The sequence below is a fragment of the Lynx canadensis genome, chromosome E3, assembly GCF_007474595.2.
Source record: "Lynx canadensis isolate LIC74 chromosome E3, mLynCan4.pri.v2, whole genome shotgun sequence".
Taxonomy (NCBI): Eukaryota; Metazoa; Chordata; class Mammalia; order Carnivora; family Felidae; genus Lynx; species Lynx canadensis.
In genome coordinates, this window is record NC_044318.1 from 32,075,295 (window position 1) to 32,096,529 (window position 21,235).

At 51.7% G+C, this 21,235-nt stretch overlaps 1 protein-coding gene and 2 long non-coding RNA genes across 4 annotated transcripts in view; 1 reads left to right on the plus strand and 2 right to left on the minus strand.

Moving 5' to 3' along the window:
* The window catches only part of YWHAG (tyrosine 3-monooxygenase/tryptophan 5-monooxygenase activation protein gamma), a 28,228-nt gene extending 27,059 nt beyond the window's left edge, over positions 1 to 1,169 (minus strand). Inside the window, exon 1 of the mRNA XM_030300065.2 lies at positions 895 to 1,169. Coding sequence (XP_030155925.1) covers positions 895 to 981 — 87 coding nt within the window. The 5' untranslated portion in view covers positions 982 to 1,169. The remainder of the gene's footprint in view (positions 1 to 894) is intronic.
* Positions 1,170 to 2,722: 1,553 nt separating this feature from the next.
* Positions 2,723 to 9,433, minus strand: LOC115504427. Its single transcript, XR_003965692.1, has 2 exons — positions 9,271 to 9,433; positions 2,723 to 2,988 (listed from the first exon to the last, which is right to left on the minus strand). It is a non-coding gene; the product is annotated as an uncharacterized LOC115504427 (long non-coding RNA).
* A 1,892-nt stretch (positions 9,434 to 11,325) lies between these two features.
* Positions 11,326 to 17,444, plus strand: LOC115504350. Of its 2 annotated transcripts, none has more exons than XR_004343052.1 (3): positions 11,326 to 14,140; positions 14,981 to 15,155; positions 17,192 to 17,444. It is a non-coding gene; the product is annotated as an uncharacterized LOC115504350 (long non-coding RNA). The 2 variants fall into 2 exon arrangements; XR_004343053.1 differs by having other exon boundaries at positions 17,255 to 17,294.
* Positions 17,445 to 21,235: the final 3,791 nt, after the last annotated feature.

Here is a 21,235-nt window from a genome sequence, read left to right on the forward strand (position 1 = left end):
CTGCTTTGTTTGCAATATCAGATTAGGGAGAATATTTTTTCGACTTATAGGAATTTCAACAGATGTGTGCCTATTTAAAAAAGAAACAGCATTTGTCACAAATTAAACCAGTCAGCTAAATGCATAACCTTTATTTTAAAGACAATACCTACCCTTTTCAATACAAAACACGTTAGGAAAAAACGGAGATGACATGTCGAGAACGATCAATGAAAACGCTAGCGAGAAATACGTTCCCCGCAAGAGGACGTGCTTTGGGGTATAGAGAAAGAGGAGCCTTTTGTTAACAAAAACGTGAGAGCAGCAAGGTTTCGATTTTGCACCATTGAGCCCAGGTTTTCAGGAGAGCCTACGTTTTTTCTGTGGAGGTTCTAAAGGATCTGTCAGGAGAGGCAATGGGGAATATCGGGGAGCGGGGGGGGGTATTAGAAAACCAGGAGACCTGATGAGTGAATGGGAAAGGCGCCGCCCAGACACCAGGGAGAGAAAGAGGAACCGCATCCATGCGGTCCCCCCGCCCCCACGCCCAGGCTGGGAGGAGGGGAAGTGGGGCACAAAGGATGTTCGCGGCCCCCGCTCAAGTCCCCAGCGGACCCGGGGACGCGGGGGCCAGAGACCCCGCTCCCGAGACCAGCCCTGCAAGATCCCGCCCCAGCCCGAGTCCGGGGAGGGCCGAGAAGGCAGCGCCGCCGGCCCTGGGGGACGCTCGGGGAGAGGCCGCGTCACAACCCGGGTCCCTATCGCTGCCGGGGCCCTCCCCAGCTCCCCGAGTGGGTGGGGAGGGGCAGTCAACGCTGCAGTCGCGAATGGCGACTAGTCCCTGGGCCGTCCACGCGAAGGCCCGCGTCTGCGAAGGGACTGGGGCGAGGCGGGGGGAGGGGAGGAGAAACTCACGTTCTTCATGGCCGCGGCCATGTCGTCGTAGCGCTCCGCCTGCTCGGCCAGCCGGGCTTTCTGCACCAGTTGCTCGCGGTCCACCATTTTCGAGGGCTGGATCGGGCCGGGTGAGGAGACCGGGGCGGCCTGAAGGGCTCGGAGGGCAGCTACGGCGCGGCTGGGGCCCGTGTGCCGGAGAGACCGACCCACGAAGCGAGCAGCTAAGGCGACGGCGACGGCGGCGGCGCGGAGGCTGCGGCTAGAGCTGCGACCGCGGGACCAGGCGCGAGGCGGCTGCGGCTGCTGTGCGTGCCGCGGGCGGACAACCCCCTGCGGCCCCGCCCACGCCGCGTGACGCAGACGGTCCCGCCTACCCGCCCGCGCACCCCGCCCCGGCCCCGCCCCGGCCCTTCCGCCTCTCGGGCTTCTCCTCCCCAACTCAGCTTACCTTCGCTTTCTGGGCGTCCCTCCCTTCCCCGCTGCCTCCCCGCACAGTGCTCCCCGTTCTTCACTTTACCCCGGTTCCTGCGCCTCAGCTTCTCCAGATCACCCCCAACCTCGCCCCTCACACCGCCCCCGCCCTGCCAGGTCCCCAGCGCGTGGGCCCCTGGGAATTGTAGTTTGCCCGGCAGTGGGGTGATATGTTGGAGAGATCAAGGACAAAGGGGCAGTTAGGACTACATCTCCCAATGGTCATAGCGCGCGAGCGGAGGTGAAGGGAGGGGTTCTAATTCCGCGGCCACGGGGGACCCCTGGCGGGGACTGAGGCTGCTTCAGTCTTAGCGAGTGCTGATTCACGGCCCCGCCCCATATTCTCCGGGAAATTACGAGGTGAGGGGGCCGGGACCTCAGCCCTGGACCCCGTCTCAGAGATAAAGTAGCAGCAGGCCAAGGAGGGACAGAGGAGAGGACACGCGTCCACCGTAGGTCCAAATTTGCCAGGGTGGTGCCCGCCGGCAGGATGGGTTGAATTACGGAGCTTAATATTGGGAGCTAAACTGTCACCCTCCCCCACAGCTTCCATTTCCCCACACGCACTTTGAGGTTCTTGGACCCGATGAGGTGAAAACATGGAAGGACAAATACTGGCCGGGCATACTGTTTAATTTACAGAAAGGATGCAGCTGTCTTCAGGCTGACCCCCGGGGGAGCTCCTTCCTCTCCAGCATGGAGTGTCAAAGATTAAGTTCTGTTGCCAAGAGCCTACTGTATGCTTCACATGAGGTTGTTATCTGAGGGTTGACCAACCCTTCTCTCCCCACCTAAGACGCACACACTGAGGTCGGGCTGACAAATTCTTGCTCATATGCTTCCATTTTCAACGTTCCGTGGAGCTTACACATCCATAGTTTTGACTGCACATTTTATTGGCTTCATTTTTTTTTTCCCGGCAGTTATCTGTTGAGCACCTACTGTGTTCCAAGCACTGTTCTAAGCAATGGGGTACAGCAAGGAACGACACAAAAAAACCCTACCCCCCAAAAAACAGGTAAGATAAAGATAAATATGTCGAGTAAAATGTTAGGAAGTGATAAGGAGTTAAAACAACAGGATATGAAGTGTTGTGTATGAGAATCTAGAATGAAGGAGTCTCTGTGAAGGACTATTCAGGCTCTATGCTAGATGGTAGAGGAAGAGGGCACAGAATCCTGCCCTCAAGGAATTTAGAATGTTTTAAGTGCTGTTAAGTTTTGTTTGTTCGTTTGTTTGTTAATTCTTTCAGGCTGGATAGAAAGAGGTTCTGAAAAGCTTCTCCAGGAAGGTTGGTAACATTTCCAACCCAGCTCTTAAAAGGATGTGTAGCATTTGAGAGCATGGAAAGGACACAGGCAGCAGGACTCAGAGGCACGTTTTCCCCTGACATATTTATTGTTAGGCAAAGAATCCAAAGTGTTTGTTGCCTTAAGTGACCGGGAGCGGGGTTGGGGATGGAGTCGGGAGCCAGAACAGGAGGAGCCCTGAATGGCAGGCAAGGGAGTGAAGTCCTTATCCTGAAATAAGTAGGAAGCCTGTGAGAGATTTTAACGAGGGCAAAAAATGATGAGATTTGCATCCTGCGTCCATCATCGTGGCCTCCTCAGAGCACTGCACGGTGCCTGGCACACAGTAAATCTGTAGAATGTATGAAATAAAGAAATGAATTAATGAATGCATGCACTTTAGGGAGGCTGCCCCCGCAGAAGTGGAGGAGATGGACTGAGTGAGGAGAGGGTCTAGAAATTGCTCTCCCCACCACTGACATAGCATCTAGTCCCTCCTCTCTTACTACAACACTCAGCAAAATGCAGTCCTGGGGGTGAATAAACTCTCCCCCTTCTCCTGTCTCCTAGTTTCTCCTACATGAGTGTTCACCAAGTCATTCCTCTTCCTCTCTCTTCCTCTCTGGTCCAGGCCTGGGCATCGCAGGTCCGTGGCAATGAGCCCTCATAGCCAACCCTGCTTGTCCTCCTGTGCATTAAATGTGTCAATGATTCAGGCCCCAGATGCAAAATCTTGGGAACTTCCTGGCTCATTTCAGGCTGCCTCTCTGACCTCTCCACATCAGTTCCTTCCCCCACCAGTTTAATGTGCATTAAAATAATAATTATTATTATTATTATTATCACTATAAAAATCCAGGCCAAATCTGGTTGGGAAAAGAAAGCAGATGCAAAGAAAAGGATGTTCCAAAGCCAAAGAGGAATGACATCTGCAGTCCCCACATCAAAGCTTCCCTCCAATGGTGCAGGGGAGAGCTGGCCCTGCCCTCCTTTCCTTTTTGATTTTTTTTTTTTTTTTTTTTTTTGAGTCTCTAAGCTTAAAGCTGCAGCAGCCCAGCCGTGCCTGGATGTTGAGAGGGCTGCTTCAGAGGTAGAGTGACATTACACAGAACAAATGGCTTAATCTTCTGGCTTCTTTCGCCACTGCCTGGTACTGCTGAAAAACACCTGGAGCAAGGAGGTGGAAAACTAGCATCCTGGCTTCTGCTTGCCCCCCCCCTCACCCCCCCCCCCGGCTCTGTGTGCAAAGCCTGCCCCTTCTCAGGGTTTTAATTTCCCCAACTTTGAAGTGAGAAATCAAACGAAGTGAGCGCTAGATGCCCCACCCAGCCGCGACAAGACAAAGTTCTAGATTCGGCTTGTTCCTCTTCTTTAGCCGCGGCAACAGGGAATCTGTACCTGCAGACCTGGGAGATGATTCAATCCCAAGGATTGAGAGGCTCAAAATCATCCCTGTTTTGTAGATCGGGAAGCTGAGGCACGGAGAGGCTGTATGACCAGCCAAAGATCACACATCAGTGACTGAGATGATCAGTGACTGAATTCAAACCCAGGGAGATCGTCCAGACTCCCAATGGCAAGGGCACCCTTCCCTGCCCAGGCTGTGAGGATCTACCCTTTGGCATCTGCTCAGGAAGGGAGGGGCCTTGCCCTCTGGTGATGGGCCTGACACGAGGGCCCTGGGCAAGCACCCTGCATGGCTGACCCTCTGCCCCATCTCCAGCCCTGGAGGACGTGACCTTTAGATCCATGCTCTCTGGCTGAGCTGGCAGACAAGTAGGCCGGCCAGAGACATTAGTGTCCTGCTGTTTCTGTGCAGTCATAAATCACTGCAGTCCCATCCCCTGGCTCCTGGCTTCCTCCTGCGGCTACAAAGCTCCCTGATTGGCGGGGAGGCGGCAGCAGCGGTGGCAGCAGCAGCAGCAACATCTTCTGAAGCAGGCAATACTCCCCGCCCTGTCCTCTGGGAACACTTCCCTGTCACTCTCCTCGAGGGTTGGGCTGTGGTAGGGGCAGAGCACATAACAGATTCAGAAGCAAAGGACGAAAAAGAAATCTCAGTGGGTGGCCCACCCTCCTGAGGAGTGTGGGGCGGTGAAGGAAGGCTGTGGTGGGAGGCAGGACCCACAGGTTGAAGCCTTGACTTTGCTATTGATCTTGCTGGGTGACCTTGAGCAAGTCACTTGACCTCTCTGGGCCTCAGACTGTGCATCTATAAAAGAATAGAATTAGACGGCTGCTTCTTAAGATCTGCCAGCCGGTGGCAAACAGCCTTTCAGCTGGCCCGCTTCAATGTCTTCCCAGGCTCTCCAGTAAAAGATCTAAAAGATCTTTCCAAATAGACATCCCATCTTCTCCTTCCCTTGCCTTGGCTCCACCATACATGTCACTCCCCTTGCATATGGGCCAAAGTCACTTTGCTTTAGCCTGGAGTTCAAGGCTTTCCTAAGGGCCCCTGCCCACGTCTCTAGCTTCATTTTTCACAGGGCACTCGATGGGCATTTCCTAGCCATGTAGTACCGTCGTCCAACTCTGGGCCTTCTCAAAAGCTATGCCTTCTGCAGGGAACTCCTTCTACTCCTACCCCCATTCAATCCTTACCTCCTATCTTTCAGACTCAGATACTGTAAGTTAAACTGAACTGCTCCCTTTTGGAGCCCCTACCGGCTCCTATGCTACAATACTTCCGGCAAGGGGTTTAAATCTCCTTATTACCCTTATATGTATGAGTCTGTCTTTCCCTGAGGTCTTACAAACGGGTTCCTCAAAGACAGAGCTCCACCTGAGCCACCTCTGAGCTCCAAGCCTAGCATGGAGCAGGTTTTCAGGTCAGTTTGGTTCAATGAAAGGGACTCTCCACTTCGAGAAAGGATTGGCCCGGTGATGGTCTAGCCTCTTGAGGGGGATTTGAAAAGTTTTACCCCAAAAGCAATGGTCATGGGCAAGTTGCAGCAAAAACTCGGGAAAGCAGAACCGTAAACAATCCCAGGAACAGATAGGGCTATGGCCAGAAAGGATAGTTTTGAAGAGCATCTGTATAGGATTTCAAAGAAGGGCCTGTTGACATGGGGCTCACTACCAGCAGAAATTCTCTGTTCTGACTCCCTGGAGGCTGACCACTCCTCACCAAACCAGCTTCCCTACTCCAGGACCAAAGTCTCAAATCCCCTAAAATCTCCTATGAAGAGGAAGAGATTGAAAAGTCTAATAGATCTCTATATTTTTTTTTTGAAGATTTCATTGTCTTTCTTTTTTTTTTTTTTAAGTAATTCTACATCCAATGTGAGGCTTGAACTTATAATCCTGAGATCCAGAGTCACATGCTTCATCAACTAAGCCATCCAGGTGCTCCTGACATATCTTTATATTTTAAGTTTTGCATTCCCCTAAAAAGAACCAAATTCAAAATTTACCACACCAATGGAATGTCTGTCACAGTAAAAAAAAAAAAAAAAAAAAGGGTCATTGTCTCAAACAAAGAGATAAACTGTGCCATTCCCAAGAGATGGGCGTTCCTGGTGCACCTGGGTGGCTCAGTGGGTTAAGCATCTGACTCTCGGTTTCAGTTCAGGTTGTAATCTTGCAGTTCGTGAGTTCGAGCCCTGTGCTGGGCTCTGTGCTGACAATGTAGAGCCTGCTTGGCATTTCTCTCTCCCTCTCTCTCTGCCCCTCCCCAACTTGCTGTGGTGCACTTTCTGTCAAAAAATAAATAGGGGTGCCTGGGTGGCTCTGTTCGACTTCCTCTCAGGTCATGATCTCATGGTTCGTGGGTTCGAGCCCTGCGTCGGGCTCTGTGTAGACAGCTCAGAGCCTGGAGCCTGCTTCAGATTCTGTGTCTATCTCTTTCTCTGCCCTACCTTACTCATGCTCTCTCTCTCTCAAAAATAAATAAGCATTAGGTAAATAAACATTAAATAAATAAATAAATAATCTTTAAAATAATAATAATAAAGTGAAAAGAAAGAGATAGGTGTTCCAGAGCAGAGGCGCCTGAGCTAGGATCTTCTCCCAAAACTCAGCTATGTAAACTTGGGCCAAATGCTTCACCAATCTGGACCTCAGATTCCCTACTGAATCTTTTTCTGTTTAAGTTTATTTAATTTTTTGAGAGGGAGTTAGAGCACGAGTGGGGGAGGGCCAGGGGGACAGGGAGGGAGAGGATCCCAACCAGGCTCTGCACTGAGCCCAACATGGGGCTCGAACTCATGAAACATGAGATCATGATCTCAGCTGAAGTCAAGAATCAGATGCTCAACCACTCAACCGACTGAGCCACCCAGGTGACCCTCCCCACCGAATCTTAAAGAGAAATCTCCACCCTGCTCTCTGAATTGTACGATGGCAGGAATATGTTCTTTGACTTGGTAGAGGGGTCTGAAGCAGCGTTCTGAGGCTTCGAACTCCAACGGAGGACTCGTGGGAGACTGATAGTGATGAGGCGGTGGCAGCCTGCCAACTGATCACACGGAGTGAGGTGGACCTTTCTATCTTTGGAGGATTGCAAGCTTCAGGGAGCCCACCAATGCCTGCTCATCTCAAGGAAGCAATTTCTCCATCAGCTGGAGCTGTATGGTGATGACACGAGCGGGTCTGGAGGGCTTGGGGCAGGAATCAGGGGTCAAGGGTCAGCAGATAAACAGTGATTCTCAAGCTGGCTGGACATCACTGCTTCCCAATACCTGGGGTTGGGGGAGTGTGTCGAGAATATAGAGTCCCAGGTGCAGCTTAGACATCCTGGGTCAGAATCTCTAAGGGTGGGGTCCGGGGAACTGTATGCTTTCAAAGCTCTCTGGGGGATTCTTCCTATCACCCATGGTCTGCCAGGGTAACCTCAAAAGGCCCTGGCGGCTTTGAAGGAGGAGAGGCTGGGTTGCCTGAAGAGGAAGTCAAGCGGCCATGAGTCCTTCTGAGAACTGGCTGGGAGAGGTGGGGGAACTGGCATTTTCTCGTGTTGGCCATTCTGCCGAGTCAGCCCAGCACTAATGCTTCCAGAGTGCAAATCCCACTCGGTCATGTAATAGGAACACTGGTGCTGACGCAGCAGGCAGTCGGGAGCCCAGGCTGCACCAGGGGACAGACACTCCGCACCAACTCCTCACTCCGGGCCCCGGGACAGGCAGGGGCCAGAGGCACTCCCTCCATGCCAAGCCTCGAGTGAGCCAAGACGACTCGAGAGCATGGGGCCTGCACCGTGCTCTGAGTTTCGGGCCCAGCCAGGCTTCCTCTCCGTCTTCCTGGAGTTTGGGGTTCATAATCGGAAGGGACAATAGGAGGACTCCTGTTAGTCCAGGAGAGGAATCCCTTCCTTACGCGGCACCCCACCTCCTGGGTGTCGGCCCTTGCTAGCACCCCTCCAGCCACAGATCATTTGCTGTTCTCCTGAGGTCCCCCTTCCTCTTCGGGACAGCACTCCTGTTCCCAGAGCATCTGTCCATTGTTCCTCTTTCTGCCTCCCAGCATTGCAAGAAGGAGGAGAAGGCTTCTCCCCAAAAACCTTTTATGTGTAAGGCCAGAACGCTGAAGCCCTGTGGTCTCCACACTGGACGGTTTCCCCAGCAGCGGAAAGTAGGTTTGAGCACATGCTTTTCTGCCTCCAGAGTGCCTGATATGCGATGCAAACGGAAAGATGGCCAAAAAGACATTGCCAGGACACGCAGTACTGATTCCCTGCGCACAGAGGCTTCTACGAGGCCGAAGGACACTTCGTGACAAAGAGGGGTTTGGTCTCCAACCTCACGGCAGCGGTGCCCCTTCCCCCAACCCAGGCTGGGTAGGTGCCCAGCTACATCCAAGTCTTACCTGGGGGTCTATAATCGATGCTCCTCCCCCCAAGTCCTCACCTTAGTCTCTAATCTCAGAGAGCCGGGAAAGGCCAATAGGTGAGAAAAAAGAACAGGAGAGCGGATGTGATTGTTCCCATGCCTCTATAGACACTAGAGAACCCATAGCACAGATGAGGAGCCCAAGGCACACAGAAGATAAGTAACCTGTCCAGGTCACACAGCTAGTAAGTGGAGGCTTTGGGTCATAAAGGAGGTTCATGTGTCTCTTACTCCTTATCCACCATCTGGAAGCACCCAGCTGGGCCTATTTCTTTTTTTTTTCTTTTTTGATGTTTTTATTTAGTTTTGAGAGAGAAAGAGAGAGACAGGGTGGGAGCAGGGGAGGAGCAGAGAGAGGGAGACGCAGAGTATGAAGCAGGCTCCAGGCTCTGAGCTGTCAGCACAGAGCCTGACGTGGGCTCTAACTCACAAACCCCATGAGACCATGACCTGAGCCGAAGTCAGGGGCTCAACTGACTGAGCCATCCAGGCGCCCCTCTTGGTTTTTGTTTTTGTTTTGTTTTGTTTTTAACTTTTTTCAATGTTTCTTTGTTTTTTCAATGTTCCAGTGTTGTTTTTTTTTTTAACTTTTTTCAATGTTTATTTTTGAGGGAGAGGGCGCACAAGTGGGGGAGGGACAGAGAGAGGGGGACAGAGGATCTGAAGCCGGCTCTGCACTTTCAGATGCAGGGCTCAAACTCACGAACCGTGAGATCATGACCTGAGCCAAAGGTGGACACTCAACCGACTGAGCCCCCCAGGCACCCCCAGCTGGGTCTGTTTCTAACGGAGGGAGGAAGTAAGTGACTTACTCATTCACAGGAAGGAGTGTGGTCTCTAGGGGAGTGAATCAGAGCAAAAGCCCTCCCAGAGAAGTTGGAGGGACCGCAGTTTCCAGGTGTACAGCCCACAGGGGTGGCCATCCATGCTGGGTTCCGGGCCCTGGGACAGTGAACAGAACTGCTCCACTAATGACTTGCTGAATAACTTTAAACAAATTACTTCTCTTCTCTGGAACTCTGTCCCTCCTTTGCCAAATGAGGAGCCAATGACTCATGACGCATCAGGTCAAAACAAGCCACTTGGGCTAATACTAAAACCTTTACATTTTGATACCTTCTCTAAAATGATCTGAACTCAGGTTCTCCCGTGCAGATCAGAAGCACCCAATGATGTCACGGGGCTTTGCTGGCTATCTGTGATATCACGGGGCTTTCCTGGGTTCTAGGGAGGAGAGAACAAGTAAAAAGGTGCCAAGAGGAACCAAGGTTGGGAATCTCAGAATGGACCAGCCCTTCAGAATCTTCAGCTAGGAGAGGTTTCACGCAAGGCAGAAAAAATTGGCATTTTAGAACACAGGTACTGTGGCAGCTGGGACAGAGGATGGACTGGATGAGAAGAAGGCCAGAGGGAGGGAGACCACTTGGGGGGTTCCTGTGAGAGGTGGGAGGCTGGGTCAGGGCCGGCCGTTGTAGTGGCTGTGGGAGGTGGGACATACCCAGCATGACTCCCAAGATGATCCCATTCTCCGAGATAGAACAGGCTTAAGGGAAAGGTGATGGGCTCAGTTGGGAAGTGACAAGTGTGAAAGCGTATCTAGGGGCGCCTGGGTGGCTCAGTCAGTTAAACGTCTGACTCTTGGTTTCAGCTGAAGTCATGATCTCACAGTTCCTGAGTCTGAGCCCTGCATCCGGCTCCGCCTCACATGGCAGAGCCTGCTTGGGATTCTCTCTCCCTCTCTCTCTGCCCCTCCCCCACTCGTGCTCGCTCTCTCTCTCAAAAATAAATAAATTAAAAAAAAAAAGTATCTAAGTATAGGGTTGTTGAATCATTGTATTGCACACACGAAACTGATACAGCACTATATGTATGTTAACTATGCTGGGCTGAAAATATAAAAAAACAAATTAATAAAATTTAAAATTTAATTTAGTTGAAAGAAAGAAAGAATATCCGAATGAGATGCCCAGGTTGGGGCCGGAAGTAGAAATCTGAAACAGCAGGCCCTCACGCATGGGCTCAAGAGGAGACCTGGAGGGAGCACCAGGAAAACCAGAGTTCCTGTGTCTCAGGGATCATGGAATGATGTGATCACCAGATCCTCCTGGTGCTCTATGGCCATGTTGCCAGATGCCTGCAGAAAACTCATGTGAGGGCAGAAAGGAAGACTCTTTCTTTCTTTCTTTCTTTCTTTCTTTCTTTCTTTCTTTCTCAATATTTATTTTTGAGAGAGAGAGCGAGAGAGCAAGCAGGGGAGGGGCAGAGAGAGAGGGAGACAGAGGATCTGAGGTAGGCTCCACACTGTCAGTGCAAAGCCCGATGCGGGGCTCAAACGCACGAACCACGGGATCATGACCTGAGCCGAAGTCAGACATTCAACCCACTGAGCCACCCAGGAGCCCCAGGAAGGCCTTTTCTTGAGTTAGGGCGTCCTTGTTGACCTAGGCCAGCAATCTGGACAGCAAGGGGTAAAGGGGTGAAGAGTTAAAATGTGGAGCCGACTGCTTTCATCAGCAATTTAATGGTCAGATGAAGGAGGGAGAAGCCTATGTTCTGGCAGCTGAGGCAGAGGGAGGGTTTTATTTGTTCCGGAGGAGGCTGAGGGTTGTTTCAATGCTCAGAGGAGTGGCTGGAAGAGGAGAGGACTGGGAGGGACAGGGGGGTGAGCTGAGGTGGGAGAGGGCAGGGTCCCCAGATGAGGGGTCAGCTGGGATGGCAGGTGGGTGGATGGGTCTCTGAGTGAAAAGCAGGGAGGTTCCTGGGAACCTCTTTCTCTGAGAAGGAGAAGCTGAAGTCATTCGCTGCTGAGTCATGAGAGGAGGAGGGAGGTTTGAGGAAGTATCTGGGGAGGATGGGGGAGTGAGCTGGGGAAAGACCGGCCATTCCAGGACTGGCTGGACCCAGAGGCCACCACACAGGGCCCCTGTCCGCACAGACTTGTGCTTTTCACCTGCAGCCCTGGCAATGTGAGTCTTAGCTAAGAAGGCGAAGGTCAGATCACCCGGAGCAGGCAGTGGTCAGCTGTGGCCAAGTTGTTGAGGGGCCAAGGGTCTGGGGGACAGGGAGGGAGCCTGATATAGCAAAGGAGTGAGGGCCCAGATGGGCCAAGGACTGAGCTAGGTAAGGGAAATAGAGGCCAGGAGGGAGTCAGGCGCGGGAGGCCTCAGGGACAGGGAAGAGCAGGGAGTGGGGCGGAGGGACGTGGATGTGACACAGGAGTGTCGTCATTCTCAGAGGACCCCCAAGGCCTGAAGAAAATTCTGGGGAGTAGTCATGGCTAAGGTTAAAGGTTAAAGAGCTTCCCCTGGAGGCTCTGATGCAAGACGCTTGTCCTGTGGATGCTGGAATCCCAGGAGGCAGGGCCTGGGGAAAGGGCAAACTCCCGTCAGGCCACAGGCCTCAGGAATGCCACCCGGGACCGGCTGTTTGGGCAAAGGGGTGAGTCACAGAGCTGCAAGGCCTGAGCCCCAAGGAAGGGGACTTGCTCGAGGCATTTGGAAGGAGCAGAACTGGCAGGACACCTCATGGCTTGGACCTTCATACCTCTCCCTTCTGCCTGGCACAGAGGCCTGCCACTCACACATCTTGTTCCCCTAACTGATCTCTGGGGCACACTTCCGCCTCCGAGATGGGTACGATTCAGGCCCTCTTGAGCTTCATAACAAAGGGAAGAGGAAGTCAAGGGCTTGAACAAATAGGAGCGTGACCACGGTGTACCCTGCTTGGTCGTTTGTGGGTTTTTTTGTTTTGTTTTGCTTTTTTGGTTTTTTTTTGGGGGGGTTGTTTTGTTTTTAGTAGTTTTTTTATCCACTGGGTTATGCAGAGTAGAGAGCATTCCCAAGGGGCTGGATGTCCTGGGGATCCTCCCAAGGCAGGGGAAAGAGCAGGGAGAAGGTCCTGAGGCTGAGCTCCGTCCGTCCCCCCCCCGAAAAAACCAGAGATTAGAGAACGGTAATGACAGAGAGATAGACACACTGTGGTAGAGACAACAGACCCAGAGAGAGAGAGAGAACGAGAGAGACAAGGATTCAACAGAGGGACGGACAGGAAGACAGACCGCCTGAGACAGAGACGGGGAGAGAAGGTGCTGAGCAGGCTGGCCAGGTGCCCACGGCTCATCCGGGAAGCTGCTGGGCTGGACCCAATCAGTGCAAGATGGATGGCTGCTTTGGGAGGGCGAGAGGCCGCCAGGCAGGGCAGCTGGGCCGTCTCTCCCATCTGCACGACGCGCTGCAGAAAGCCCGGCCAGCTGACCCTGTTTCCCAATAGGCCGATGGTGGGGTGCGCCCTCGGAGCTTCCTCAAGGACAGCAGGGGGGTGAGGAAGGGCTCTGCTTTGGAGACACGGACCCCAGCTCTGCCTCTCACTAGCTGTGAGGTCTCGAGGCCATCGAGTTCCCTGGGTTGTCTTCATTCCCAGCTCTAAAATGAGAACCACCACCCCGGTCCTCAGTGATTCTGACATGTTTTCACCTGCTCCGCAGAAACAGGGACCTGGGTGAGCTGGGACGTCACAGTGTCCTTCAGGTCCAACAGGAACATGAAGGGAACAGATGCCTTCTGTGCCTGGCACCCTTTGGGGCTAGTTCCAAAAATCTGGCCAAGCAGTTTGGGCTGAGGGTGGTGGTGAGTCAGGAGAATAGGTTGTGACCCCAGGTCCCAGAGTTGCACAACTGATAAAGATCCCACCAGTAAAGGGCTCCTATCCAGCTCCCCTTACTTCCAAACCCCGGCACTTATGCTCGGTGCCAACCCCCACAGCCACAGGGAAGTAGACGGGCAAGTTTCATCGTTCTGTCCTAACCATCCAAGGGCTCTACTCCAGACAGTAGCCCTCAGCAGCAGGACTGGGAGAGACTCTTGCTCCTGGTCACCAAGGCCACCTGCACCCTAGCCTCATCCAGTCTCTCTGCCATTCATTTACCCCTTCATTCACTCAAACGTCGAACGTCTACCAGGTGCACTGGTAGGTGTGATGAGCCCAGGATGCGGGAAGAGGACACAGAGGGGATCAATCACCCTCTCCCCAGCTATCCAAACCCCGGCTTAAATGTTCCCTCTTCCAGAAGGCTTCCCATAACGTCTACTAGGATTGAGGCCTTTTTCCACCTCTGAGCCCATAACACTTCTCCAAAGACCCACACCCTGGGGTCTTATACAAGGTCTAGGAACGTATATGCATTATATCCCTATAGATAGTCTCCTTTCTGGAGGCAGAGCCCACTCCCCGTTCATCTTTGCCTCCTACAGAGCCCAGCACGGTAGCAAGGGGTCAGGGTTCGAAGGATACATATTTGCCAGTCTTTGAACCTCAACGATGCATAATAATTACTGTCTTTAAACCTCAGTCTTTTCACTTGTAAAGTGAGGACAATAATCTTCACTTGCCAGTGTGGCCAGATGGATCAAATGAGATATTGCATGCGAAGTCCCCTGGCAAGCTGGAGGCCCTACACTCCTTGCAGCCATGGGCTGTTGCTAATAATATAGCAATCTCAGGGCCGGAGCTGGGCTCAGAGAGGCAGGGAGCAGGCGCCCCTCTGTCTGCAGCTTCCCCTGCCTGACGGTGTGGAGGGGTTCTCTGAGCCTGAAACGACCCAAATGTGGGCAGCCAGACTGCAGGGGCAGGAGAGAAGCTGTGGGAACCTGGATACCCAGTTTCCAAGTCTGCCTTTAGCTCAAGGTGAGTGACCTTGGTTGGGGTAGTCCCTTTTCTGAGCATGGGGTTATCCATCTGCCAAGCGGGAATAGTAATTCCGGGCTGGCAGCAGAGAGGAGGCGAGGCCCCGGTGAGGGCTGCAATGCGTAGGAACCCCCACATCAATGTCCAAATACTGTGCATTTGTGGGGTCACAGAAGAGGAGTGCGCCAACCCCTCTGCAGACATCACCTCTTGCCTTCTATCCTGACTGGGTCAGACAGCAGCCCCTTTCCCTGGCAGACTGGGCATTCATTTCTGGGCCAGAGTGGTGCTCAAATACTTGCTGAATGGGAGAATGAATGAATGAATGAATGAATAGGAACCCAGGAAGCATTAGAGCTCCCTTTAGACAGGTCAACAGCTCATCCTGTGCTCACTGTCTACCACTCCCACCAGAGTCCAACCACCCTCACCTCCCCTGTATTAATGCGGCAGTCTCTAGTCTCTCTACTTCTATATTATTACCCGACAAGCTCTCTCTTCTCCATAGGATGCCCAGGGTGATCTTTATAAAATTCAGATCTTATGTCTCTCCTCTGCTTATAAACCGCTAGTTAGCCAACTGGTACCCTCGCGATAATCTTCATAATCTTTAATGAGCCTACAAGGCTCTCCTCCCTTCTAAACCCACCATCTCGGTTGAACCTCCATTCCAGCCATCTGATTTTCCTCCCACCCCAATAAGGCCAGCCTCCTTTTCTTCTTCTGAAAAGTAACTTTCCTCTCAAAGTTTTCCCTGGCCCCTCCCCCCAGTATAAATTAGGGGCCCCTGTAACCTGACCCTCACTTAACACTGTTCTTTCCCATTGCCATGCTCATCAGGCTTTGATGGAATCTTTGCTTCATCTCCCGCCTGGACTGTAAACTCTTGAAGAGCATAGACCTGGTTTGCCCTGCAATGGAGCTTTTCATCCCTGCCTGGCACAAGGAAGGGGCTCAGAATATTTGATGAGTAGCTGAGTGAGCTGGAAAGACAGACTGCAAGGAGTCTTTGAGAGTAAGTGCAAGCAGGAGCAGAGGCCAGGATGGGTGGCTGGAGAGAGGGGCAGAGCCAGCCTCCGAGACAGAGCATCTGGCCTTGACTATGAGTTTGAGAATCCACTAAGAGCCAGAGATCACCTTCCCAGCCTTGCCTATATCACGAAAGCCCTGAGAGCCAACTCCAGAGACCACATGGGCCACATCCTCAGAGTATGACCCTGCGGCCCCCCCCCCCCCCCGTGCCTTTGCTAGGGTGCCTCTAAGAGCGCGGCTGGTTGTTAGACTCTCAGTCTAGTGTGCATGTCTGGGAGTGTTCAAGGGTGCCCTTCTCTAATTTGTTCACTCAAAAACTGGCTTTACAGTTTCAACAAGCCTCTGTAGATTAATCCTCCCCTCTGGAAACAAGAGTGGAGACCCCAGCCGGGCCCGAGTGGTGGGCCAGTCTTTTAAGCTGGGAAAGGCCTCACAGACTAGAAAATGTCGCCTGCACTCCAAGCTCCCGGCGGTCATTCCCCATCGTTCCTTCCCACGCCGCCGAGATAGGCTGCACCAGGGCTCCCTGGCCCAGGTTCCGGCCAGCCCCACCCGTCCAGTGGCCGGGGCCGAACACTCCCAAAAGCTCCAACGGGTGCGCCCGGGAGGGGCTATTTCCAGGGGAGGAGAGGGCGTCTCCTTTGCTTTAGGTTCGTCTCGACGGCACTTCGCAGCTTGCTGTGATTGGCTGTGCTGTTCCCAGGCTCTCCAATCGGGAGGCTAGCGCGGAGCCAGGGGTGGGGCTTCAGTTCCCACGCGGGACGGGCTCCTACTCGCTTTTTTTCTGTCCGCCACGCCCCGCCAGCGCCAGGGCGGTGACTCAGCTGGAAGGCGCGACCCGACTGGGCCGGAAAGGCCAAGCCGTGTGGCTCCCTCCGGGCCCGCGGCACTGAGCACTGAGCGGGTGGGACTCGGGCAAGGATTTGTGGGTTGGGGTGGGAGTCCCTACATCTGATTCCCCGACCTTTCTATGTGATCCGGAGAAGCTCCAGAGCCTTCTCTGTAGTTTCCCTTTTCTGCAGTAGAGATAAGAATACTGGGAGATCTTGAGACAAGCTAGGACTAGCTAGTTAGTAGAAAGAGCGTGGGGCTTTTGGGAATTTACTCTGGTTGCAAATCCCTTCCCCTAGTTAACCAGTTGTGTGATCCTGGCCAATCGCCAAAGACTCGTGTGTAAAATCAGAGAAGGATTTTACCTTCATCCTCTGGTTGTGATGGTGAAAATAAGACAAAATGACATAGATACACAGAAGGCAGCAAAATTCCAATTAGGACAGCCAGCTTTGATGAGCAAAACAAAAAGGGCAGTTTTGGAAAGCTAGCCCTGGAGGCTAGGCTTTGAATAAGATAGCTAGACAGTTCTGCATGAGAAATGAGCAAGAACCCAATTGAAGAGTGGGCAACGGCCTTGCATAGACATTTCTCCAAAGAAGATATATAAATAGCCAATAAGAACAAGGAAAGATACTCAACATAATTAGTCATTAAAAAGGTGTAGGGTGCCTGGCTGGCTCAGTCAGTGGAGCATGCGACACTTTTTTTTTTTTAAGTTTATTTATTTATTTTGAGAGAGACAGAGACAGCATGAGTGGAGGAGGAGCAGAGAGGGGGGAGAGAGAGAATCCCAAGCAGGCTCCACACTGTCAGCCCAGAGACTAATGCCAGGCTTGGCCCCACGAAATCACGAGATCATGACGTGAGCTGAAACCAAGAGTCAGACACTTAACTGACTGAGCCACCCAGGTGCCCCAAAAATGTTTAAAAAATAAAGACGCAAATCAAAACCAGGAGGTACCGCTTCACAACCACTAGGCTGGCTAGAATTTCATTTGTTTTTGTCTTAGAATTTTTTTTTTTTTTTAATAGGGAGGGAATAACAAGTTAGCAAGGATGTGGAGTGTTGGAACCCAGGTCATTGCGGGTGGGAATGTAAGAGGTGCAACCAGTGTGGAAGAGTTTGGTGGTGCCTCAAAATGTCCAACAGGGAATTACCACATGGCTCAGGAATTCCCTTCCTAGGTACGTACCCAAGAGAATTGAAAAGAAATTCTCAAATGGATACTTGTACGTCAATATTCACAGAGCATTATTCATAATTGCCAGAAGGTACAAACAGCCCGAGTATCCATCAACAGATGAATGGATAAACACAATTGGCTGAGTCCACACAAAGGAATATTATTCCACCAGAAAATGAATGACGTCCGGGGGACAAAACAGAAGAGACTCATAAATATAGAGAACAAACTGAGGGTTACTGCAGGGGTTGTGGGAGGGGGGATGGGCTAAATGGGTAAGGGGCACTAAGGAATCTACCCCTGAAAACATTGTTGCACTATATGCTAATTTGGATGTAAATTTTAAAAAATTAAAAATTAAATTAAAAAAAAAGAAAAAGAAAATGAATGACGTCCTGATACATGCTATAATGCAGATGAACCTTGAAAACGTTATTTATTCTAAGTGATAGAAGCCAGACTAGAAAGGCCACCTATTTATCGCATGACTCCGCATCTATGAAATGTCTAGAATCGGCTAATCCACAGAGAAAGCAGATTAGTGGTTGCCAGGAGCTGGGGGAAGGGGAATGAAGAGCGATGGCTCATGGGCCTAAGGGTTTTTTTGGGGGAGGGGTGATGAAACGTTCTGGAGTTAGGTGGTGGTGATGGTTGCACAACCCTGTGGATATACTCAAAAAACCACTGCACTGTGTACTTGAAAAGGGTGAGCTTTACGATAAGCAAATTTTATCTCGATGAAACTTATTTAAAAGAGAAAAAAAAAAAAAAGCGCAATGACCAAAAGGCAGGAGTCAGAGGGTTTGCAAAACAGAGAGGAGAAAGAAAGAAGCATAGTAGGAGAAAGGGAGGGTTTCAGCACTGGCATAGGCCGTTAGGGCTAGAGTGGAGGAAATGAGTAAAAGTTATCTGGGCATGTGAATGTGTGGGGTGGTGTGTGTGAATATAGAAGGGCTTTGTCAAAACGAAGTATCTGCTTCTCAATTTTCAGTTGGTTGTTCGGTCCTTGCTCCAAAGCATCAGCCAAGTGTGGTGCAGGCACAGCCTGGAATTGGTGCAACCAGGAACGAAGGGCTTAGTGAACAGGAAAAAGGAGAGTCACGGTGGAGGCAAAAGCAGATGGAAGTTTCAGACATCAGCAAAAGTCAGGAGTGCTTGGCAGAATCTAAGCTCCTGAAGAATTCCTGAGGTTTCTGGTAGGGATGCTGGGTGTCCTACTGTAACAGGAGACACGTGGCTGGGTCCTTTTAAGTAAATTTTGAGAGGCAAGGTGCACTCAGCAAGTTGAAAGACGTGGAAGATATCCAAGAGGCTGACATCTGGGGCACCTGTATCACTCATTTTCCAATGGATTCCCATTGCCCTTGGAAAAAAAAACTTCTCCCCACAGCCTAGAAAGCCCCAAGTGATCTCGCCCCCTACCACTTTTTCCTGACTCCTCTCTTAGCACGTTCCTCTTTGCTCCAATCATAGAGTGCCCTTCTCTCTGGCCCGTCTACAGCTCAGGCTAAATCCCCACTGAGGGATTTGGAATGTGTCTCCCCAAACCTTTTTGTGGCCAAAAGGTTCATGGCCACCTTCCTCTCATTACTGAGGCCCAACTCAAGCCTCACCTCCTTGGAGACCCTCCCTCACCACCCAGTCCCTAGCAGGACAGCCTGCTTTATGTTCTTTAGAGCACTTATCACTAGCTCAAATTCTTTCGACTATTTTTTTAAGTTATTTATTTATTTTGAGAGAGAGAGAGAGAGAGTGAGAGAGAGAGAGAGAGAGCCTGTAGGCAAACCTGTGCATGAAGGGGGAGGGGCAAAGAGAGAAGGAGAGAGAGAGAGAGAGAGAGAGAGAGAGAATCCCAAGTAGACTCTATGCTCCACGCTGAGCTCAATGTGGGGCTCGATCTCACAACTGTGAGATCATGACCTGAGCTGAAATCAAGGGTCAGACACTTAACTGACTGAGCCACCCAGGCGCCTCTCTCTCGACTATTTATGTGTTCAATGGCTTATCACTGGTCTTCTCCTCTTGAAGGTAATCCCTGTGCCACGCAGACAGGAAGGTGCTTTAGATTTCTTCTTGCTCTGGAGCCCCAGAGCACGGCACTGTGCTTGACCTAGCACACAGGTGCTCCAGAAATATTTGCTCATGTCCTCCGTTCACCCAACAAATATTATTTGAGCAACTACTATGTGCAGTCCCGTGCACGAAGTTGGGCACGACAGCCCCAGCCGCAGCCCACAAAGGCCCCCTGAGCTAGGAGAGGAGACAGCCAAGTCAGCAGTCTCAGCAGGGGTGAGTGCTGTCCCCGGGGAGGTACAGGGTGCGATGTTGGCTGCTTCTAGTCCAGACCGAGAGGAGGTGGTATCAGAGAAGGCCTTCTGGAGAAAATGAAAGCTGAGACATGAGGCTAAAAAGAGTTGACTCAGGGGAAGGAGGGGAGAGGGTGACGCGTATCCCAGGCAGAGAGAACAGCATGTGCAGAGGCCCGGTGGGAAGAGAGCCCAGACATTAGAGGAATTGAAAGTAGTTCAGCCTGGCGAGATCCTGGCAGCAAGTGGCAAGAGATGATGCCGGAAACGCAGGCAGAGCCAGCCTGGACAGGACCTTGCAAACCGAGCTGAAGAGTGGAGGAAGAGCACTGGGGAGCCACGGGAGGGGTTTGAGCAGGGGAGTGGTACCACCGGGGTTGTAAACAGCTCACTGTTCTTGTGGCATGGGGAACAGGCTAGAGACAGGGAGACAGTGAAGAAGCCGTAGTAAGAAATGGGGGGGGGGGGGGGACGGAGAGAAGTGAACAGATTCCAGCAAGGTTTGGGAGATAGAATCAGTAACATTCGGTGACTAATTGGTTTTGGGGGGTGGAGATTGTTGGGGATAACACCCAGGTTCATGGCTTAAGCTAGTGGTTGGTAGTGCTACTTACCAAAGAGGGAAACCCAGGTTTGCGTCGTTCTTGTTGTTTTGTTTTATTTTAGAGAGAAAGAGCGCGAGTGCATAAGTTGGGGAAAAGGGCACAGGGAGAGGGAGAGAGAATCTTAAGCAGGCTTCACGCTGAGTGTGGAGTATAACGCAGGGCCCAATCCTACGAACCATGAGATCATGGCCCGAGCGGAAACCAAGAGTCAGACGATTAACCAACTGAGCCACCAGTCACCCCACTTACAAAGATTTGTTTCTCACTCACTCTAAGCCCATCTTGAGTCAACAGAGGCTTTGCTCCAGGTGGCCCTCACTCAGGGACACAGGTTGATGGGGCCTCCACTCTCTGGAACATCACTGGTCACCCTGAAGGAAGGAATGTGGCAAACTGTGCTCAGGTCCTTGAGGGCTCCTCTATGAGGGGTACTTCCATTCACACGTCATTGGCCAAAGCGTGTCACAGGGCCATGCCTCACTTTAAGAGGGCAGGGAAGTACAAGTCCACCGTGTGCCAGGAAGGGGAGTATTGGACATGTTGGTGACCAGTATTGAGGCATCAAAATCTCAGGCTTTAAGGGGACACCTGGTGGGCTTGGTGGGTAAAACATGTGACCCTTGATCTTGGAGTCATGAGTTCAAGCCCCACACTGGGTGTAGAGCTTACTTTAAAAAAATAGAGAAATCTTAGGTTTTGTCATGGGAAACTCTGAGAAACTTGGACAAATCAGTTTCCCTCCCTGAGCCTCAGTTTTCCCTGTCTGTAAAAGGGGGCGATGTTACTTCTCTTGCAGGGCTGCTATGAGGGTTAATGGGCAGAGCATTGGTACTGATGAAAGCACTTTGTTTAGATGCGAAAGAGGAATCCAGGGATGGGAAGCTGTAACACTTCTCAGGATGAAGGAGACACACACTTGAATGTGGGCGTGGCCGCAGCGGCTAAGTGGATCTGAGCGTGCTGCACTCAGATCTGGGGGCTACAGGCTGGCTGGTCCCTCTGCCCCGACTCCCTGAGTCCTTAAGTATTTTCATTCCTTTCGTTGCTCAGATCCTCATCCTTCCAATGACACTGTGGGTCTTGGAGCTCCCTAACAAATGGAGACAAAGCCATTACTGCCAAGCGCTGATGGAC